Source organism: Pygoscelis adeliae, unplaced genomic scaffold (genome assembly GCF_000699105.1).
Source record: "Pygoscelis adeliae isolate BGI_AS28 unplaced genomic scaffold, ASM69910v1 Scaffold155, whole genome shotgun sequence".
NCBI lineage: Eukaryota > Metazoa > Chordata > Aves > Sphenisciformes > Spheniscidae > Pygoscelis > Pygoscelis adeliae.
Genome location: NW_008824932.1, coordinates 3,358,486 through 3,365,340, shown reverse-complemented (window position 1 = coordinate 3,365,340; position 6,855 = coordinate 3,358,486). Strand labels below are relative to the sequence as shown.

General features: G+C 37.7%; 1 protein-coding gene across 1 annotated transcript in view; it reads left to right on the top strand.

The window, feature by feature from the left end:
• The window catches only part of FARSB (phenylalanyl-tRNA synthetase, beta subunit), a 41,476-nt gene that overhangs the window by 6,207 nt on the left and 28,414 nt on the right, over positions 1 to 6,855 (top strand). The window contains exons 8-13 of the mRNA XM_009325110.1: positions 1,618 to 1,688; positions 3,055 to 3,116; positions 3,203 to 3,254; positions 4,847 to 4,908; positions 5,342 to 5,549; positions 5,972 to 6,052. Coding sequence (XP_009323385.1) covers positions 1,618 to 1,688; positions 3,055 to 3,116; positions 3,203 to 3,254; positions 4,847 to 4,908; positions 5,342 to 5,549; positions 5,972 to 6,052 — 536 coding nt within the window. The remainder of the gene's footprint in view (positions 1 to 1,617; positions 1,689 to 3,054; positions 3,117 to 3,202; positions 3,255 to 4,846; positions 4,909 to 5,341; positions 5,550 to 5,971; positions 6,053 to 6,855) is intronic.

Here is a 6,855-nt window from a genome sequence, read left to right as displayed (position 1 = left end):
ATAAAATCTGCAAGGAAAATTTCTTTGAATGTGTTTTTCCTAATTGACCTTACCCATATGTTAAACAGCTAACCCAAATCTTCTTAAAAGGCAGCTCAAACTCTGTGGCAGGGACTGGTAAGAACAACTGTTCTGAACTGAAGGTGGTGTCAACCATCGTGTCTGATCCTTCTTTGTTAGGCTTATTACAACTTCGGAGTGTTCCATGTATAAGCTTTGCATATTGTTTACATTTTATCAATTAAAAAGGTTGAGCTAAATTTAATACCTGTCTCTATTTTAAAGAACAATATTTGAGAGAAGCTTCCAGGTTAAAGGTACTTTTTAAACAGATAATGAAATGTAAACATCTGTATTGGTTTTTTGGATTATCTACAAGCACTTAAGTGAAAGGTTATGTTTGCTTTGAAGTGAGTCCAGAAATGCTGAATATATTCCATCTGCAAAGAGGTACAGCACAGCATCACAGGGAAGGGAATACAAGATCCCTCAGTCTTAAGATCTTCAGTGCACCTAATTTTCAGTCTAGCTGTGACCTAGTTTCTCAGGTAGGAAACTAAAACACAGAAGCTGAATGACTTGCTCACGGTCAAACAAAGGAAGCAAGAATGCCCACGTGTATCCAAGTGTTTGCTTCCCTTTGCCTCCTGTGGGGTGCATCTGCGTTAGTCAATGGTGCAGTGAAAGGCGAGAAGGACAAAGAGGTTGGATTTGGCACGATCCCATACAATTCTAGGACTGCGTATGTCCACGCTGCATGGTTACCGGCCATGAAATTCATTCAAGGTATGAATCCATCCATACCTAGCAGGCAATACGAGGCAGACTTCTGTACAGCTGCTCTAGATTGTTGTGTCTTACTAACAGAACCCCACTTTTGAAGGGAACCAACTACTGGGGGGCTTTGCATCCAATTTGCAAGAGAGACACTTTAGGTGATGCCCCTAAGTGTATGTTCTACCTTGCTGCTTCCAGATGAGAAGCAGTTTTGGCTGCATCGGTGATGTGCTTCAGTGCACATCTCATGACTCCCAGTACGGACACAAAGCAAATTCATGCCTAGAAGGAACCCATACTAGGACCTGAATCACTAGTGCAGACAAACCCAGAGTGTATCAGCAGACAGTGTCAAAAGAGATCTTGGTTATTCACAGAAGTAGCTATGGATATTCATCAGTCTAAATCACTCTTTTTAAAACCATTTAACTCATTCCTGTCCAAGGCTGCTTTCTTACGCACATCACGCATCAGATGCAAATACGTTACTAAAGCCAGGAGAGGCGAGATGCTCTGGAGGTGCAGAACTACTTTGCAACCAGCAGATGGCCACTGTTCTGCTAGTTTGCTTTTTCAAATGGATGCTGAGATACCTGTAGATTTGTGTGTCTTTCAACGTAAAGCATAACCCGGTCAATGAGTCTGGTCTGTCTTTTTCTTCTTTTTGATTCATAAATTTAAAAACAAAAAGAGCTGCTATTCTGGTAAGAATTGTGAATGTTGGTGGCTTTTTAAGCTGCAGAAGATGACAATGATCTTTCTGAATCACAGAAGGAGTCAGTATCATTGCAAGAAAAGTAATAACATTTCTTAACATATTTTTGTCTTCACATGTTTTAGGAGATCATACAAAAATAAGCGTAAACACCAGAAATGTGTTTATTGAATGTACAGGCACAGATATGACAAAGGTAAATTAATCTTTCCTGCTTTTGATATGCTGTAATATCATCGTTTTCCCTTCAGGTGATAGGGCTCCAATACAAAGACCTACAATAGCCAGGCATTTACTTTATGGAGCCAGCCTCCCATTTCAAAAGGGCAGGATAAGTTGTAGGGCTATGTGGAATTCCCTCAACACAGTTTTAGGCTTGCTCTATAGACAGTGTTGTATTTTCACTGGATTCTGTTTTTACTGTGTCTTTCTGTTGAGCCCAAGTGTTCCGTTTGTACGAGAAAATAATTTAAGTAAATTAGGGGCTTTTTTTGTTGTTGAGCACTTTTTCTAAATCTGAAAGGCTTCGAAAAGAGTAAAATTCACTAAGACTGCCCGTTTTGCCAGAATACTCTTTGTAAAGAATCATTTTGTCTCCTACTTCAAATTTGGGCTGAGGGAAAGAAGACGACACTTTTTCTTCTTAGTTATCTTTTTCAAGCAGGGATGCTGTGCAAGTAATTGTTGAATCGAGTCTTTCCATATGCAAATTCTGTAACTCAAAGCTGAAGCATGAAAGCCTAGCAGTTTTAATTGCCTGTTCTTGAATATAGGTTGTGCATTCATTGATAGTTTCCCTAATGTGTGTATCTTGATGCTTCAGAGCAAAAATGCTTTTAACTTACCCCACTACACAGTGATATCTTAACGACACAAATTTGCACATTGGGGAGTGCCTTCTAAGCAAACTAATAAATAACTGCTTCTTGCTACTGCTTGCCTTGATAGTAAAAAAAAAAAAAAAAAAATGCTGTTCTGTTTACGTGAAGGAAATTATACCGTGAGGCATCAAAAAACAACCCTTGTAGATTGAGAAGGTGATCTGAATCTCATGATTATGTTCTGTCATACTAATCTGTTAAAATATTAACTGTAAAACAAAAGAGTTTGCAGATGGGGTTATTTGACAATATATTTCTAAACAATGCACAGTCCTTCAGTCCCTGCATTCTCACTCGGAACTTCAGTGAAATGACTAGTCGGACTAAAAGTTGGGAAGACCCAGTTCCAACTGGTAATAAGACCAGTTGGTAATAAAAATAAAAAGACCCTGTGTATCTTCAGAACAGAGTTTAGCAAAGATACACAAATGCTTCAGAACCTTGAAAACCAAAGATTTCAAGTTTTTGCATAAATGTCTTCGCAGCAGAAGAAAAACATTTTTTACAATTCAATCCAGTATTCTAGACTGCTAGGATTTTGGTTGTTAAGTTATTAAATAGAATAGAATGAAGAGAGTGTAAGACAAGATTTTTTCTTCCCCATTTTTTATTAAGATATTTTGTCTACTTCAACACAAGTAGATGACAGATTTCAATGTGATTACTATCTTTATTTTGTAGGCAAAAATTGTTCTTGATATTATAGTCACGATGTTCAGTGAATATTGTGAGAAGCCATTCAGGTGAGTATAAATCTCCACTCAGAAAGACATTACATTTGGACCATGTGTTAAAAACATTTTTACTTCTGTTTTTCTGCCTCTCTCAGTGTTGAAGCAGCAGAAGTAGTTTATCCTAATGGGAAGACCCACATCTACCCGGTAAGCATAGCGATACAGTACCTCAGTATCCTTGGGGAAAGGATTTTATTTACACGAAGTCTGGTAAGAGTGACACTGTCGTCTTTTTCTGCACAAGCAGTATATACTGATTCTGAGGTATAGTGTAAAAGCTCAGCTTGGCACTTTCTATATATTAGTGAATCAGGACCTTCTCTAGCCCCACAAAAAATAACTCCAGCTCCAGCTTCCCCTTATCTAGGAAACTCATTCTGAAGCTCCACTAATTTATGATAAGGCTAAAAATACAGGCTTACTGGCATAGCCTGATACTCCAAAAAGAAGGGTAGGGTTTAAAATTACGAGTGGTAACCACTGTTGTGGTTTAGAGTTCATGTGATGCAAACTGTTTCAGGAACAAGTAAAGATTGCAATCAAAGGTCATAATCTGTGTCTAAAGCCTTTAAAACCTACGTGTTCCAAATCAGGAAAAATGAATGCAGGAAGAGGTCCTTCAGGCTTAAACCAGTGGACAACTGAAATCAGCCTCAGCGTAACTTACTTATCAGATCTGGAAGCTTTAATGCCCTTCAGTTAAAATAACCTTGTAACACTGGATTTTTCAGTCTTTCACTTTATAGACTCCAACTATATAAAGTTCTATAAGGCAGGATGTTGACTTCAAGTGCAGGTTTGCCTGCATTCAGAGTCCCAGGCAGACCTCTCTGCAGTAACGGAGTCTTACTTTTTTGTTCTCTTAATAAGTATAAAGAAAGCAATTCCTCCTGGTTCCTGAAGGTAACTGAAGACAAACAGAGATCTGGCCGAGTTCATAAAATCAGATGTATCGAGCAAGTACAAACTGTTTAGAGGGAAAGAAGCTTATTTTTACTGAGAGTTTTTCTAGTGGTATTTTAGCTTTTTCTTTTAGCAATGCCAGCTTTACTCAACAGAGGAAAGACCTGGAATCCTGAAGAGATACCCAGCAAAACAGAAATCTCTGCAGTAACCAAAGTAGCTTCCCTAGAGAAAATAGAGCAAAAAATTCCCAAAGTTTTAGATGCTAAGGTTTTTAAGGATTTTTGTTATCTAGAAGTTTAGAAACTAAACTTTAGAAACTAAGTAAATACATACAAAATAACTTTCTTAAATATGTTGCAAACTTTTTAAGTAAAATACCGGTAGATATTTCTGTTCCAGTACAGAAATAGAAAGTTTTCTTTCCTTTTCCTCCTAAAAGTCATTTGATCTGTACTAGACCATGAGATCTTGTGCATGACCGTTCACTGCTTTAGGGCTTTGACTTAGGATGAACTGGTGACTAGAAACTTTCAGAAACTGTTACTTGCCTATATCAGAAATGATCGGAAGTTTCAATAACGGGGATTTCATGCTGCATTCAACCTTCTAGCTTAACAGAGAACAGCTTTTGCATCACGTGCTATAATATGTTTTCAAAAATCCTATTATCTTAAAATATTAAGTTTAGCCTAATACTCCACACTTGTCTTCTGTGGATGTCATTTTAGTATTGTAATTAGAAGAAGCTAGATTACCAAGATGTCAAAATTGAATCCTCTTAGGTAGAAATGGCAGGCATTGTGTATGCTGAAAAGCTTTGTCCTTCTTTTTAGGAACTGGCTTACCGAAAAGAGAAGGTGAAACCTGAACTCATTAACAAGAAAGTAGGAATCAGGTGTGTTATTGCAAATGAAAACATAGTTTTTACTCATAAACATTAATCATGAAAAAGGTACTAGAAAAAATGGATTGTTGCATTGTTCTAAAAATGTTTACACTGTGATTTTTTTATTTTTTTTTAATTTATCAGAAATTCGGGGGTTAGCTTGGGTAATTAGATAAACTCTGTAAGACTTCTTCCCCTGTTTTCAAGGAAGGTGAATGATCCTTTATGGCCTCACACAACTGTTAGGAAGTAAAGCAAAATAACCGTCTCAAGAGTCAGAATCTGAGCTGGTTCTGATGGAATGCTGAGTCTATGTACAGTCCGTAAAGCGCCTGGAGATTCTTCAGGATATAAGGCAATGCAGCAGAAACATGGATTACTTTAAAAAGCCAGTCAATATACTGCAAGATCCATAAATTACTACTCTCTTGTTTTGTTTCAGTGAAACTCCATCAAGCCTTGCAAAGCTGCTGACTAGGATGTGTTTGAAGTCACACGTCATAGGGAATGGGAACAATATAGAGATTGAAATCCCTCCTACCAGAGCGGACATTATCCATGCATGTGATATCGTAGAAGATGCAGCAATAGCTTATGGTTATAACAACATTCAGATGACTATTCCGAAAACGTACACCATAGCTAATCAAGTAAGATTGCCCCTTCAAATAAACGCTCTGTTGTCAGTAAATGACTAGTGCATGCCAGAAGGGCTTTGGGGAAAACAGAACCTAGGAATTAAATATTTTGACATGCTTTGCCGTAAGAAGTATTTACCATGGATGGGATACAAAACAGATGCCCCACTGATCTGAGTAAGTCCAAGACCAGTGGTTGCCAGTACTTGAAAAAAAGACAGGGTTTAAGTAGGGAGCCCATATTAAATCTCTAATTGGGGGATTCATTTCCTCAGGCAAGCCTAAAGGCAGCTGGCTGACGCTTTCAAAAATTTTAAGCACAGAAGCATAGTACCGCCCTAGTGAATTCACCGTAATGTAACAGGCAGAATCACGGAAAGAGTAGAAAAATGTTTTTTGATGGCAGTTTAAAACTGTTTTTTGTTTCGTTTTAGCTCCCCCTCAATAAGCTCACAGAACTTCTGAGACTGGACTTGGCAGCTGCTGGATTCACTGAAGCACTCACTTTTGCCCTGGTATATTATACTGATTTTGTATTTTTCTTAGTTGCGTGTTGGAACAGCGATGCAGCCAAAACTGCAGAGGATGGTCTGAGGATATGCTGTTGTATAAATGTACCGGTATTATCCGTTACTGTTTTGGCAGGTGATTGTTTGCTAGTGCTTTGGAATTACAGTATAATATTTTATGAGTTTGTAGGTCAGAGAAATTGAATGAGTCACTGTTAACGTGGCATGTAGTTCTAAGTATAGAAGCGAAAATAGCTGCTGAAGTACTGTTTTTAGTTTAACTTGATAGGATGAAATTGTAAGACAGCAAGTCTCTCTCGAGACTTTGATCACCAGATGTGAAATTCATCATAGTTTGATAATCTGGAAAACAAACAAAAATTCAGTACTTTCTGGTGGATATTACTACAGTTTAGAGATTACCCTGTTTCTGTTTGTCTCTTTTTAGTATTGTCACTTGCCCGTGATTCCTTGCATTAGATACCAAGCTGATACGTAGTTATTCAGTCAGCGAAGAGTTTATTCTAAGAATACCTGTAAAAAAGTTATAATGCACACTAAGGGGACACAGATTCCTCTGTAAATTTCACCACAGGTGGGTTTTTTTACATGGAAAAACAAATAAAAATATAGTAATCGTTGTTACCACTGGTTGCAGGTATTATTCATATTATTTGCTAAAGCCATGCAAGTAGTCTTTTACCGAGAATTAGGACTCTGGAGCAGCATGTGCCACTCCAGTACTAACGGCTGGCATAATTTCTAATACAGAAATTTTCCAGCAGGATTCTTTTGTTGAAATAAAACGT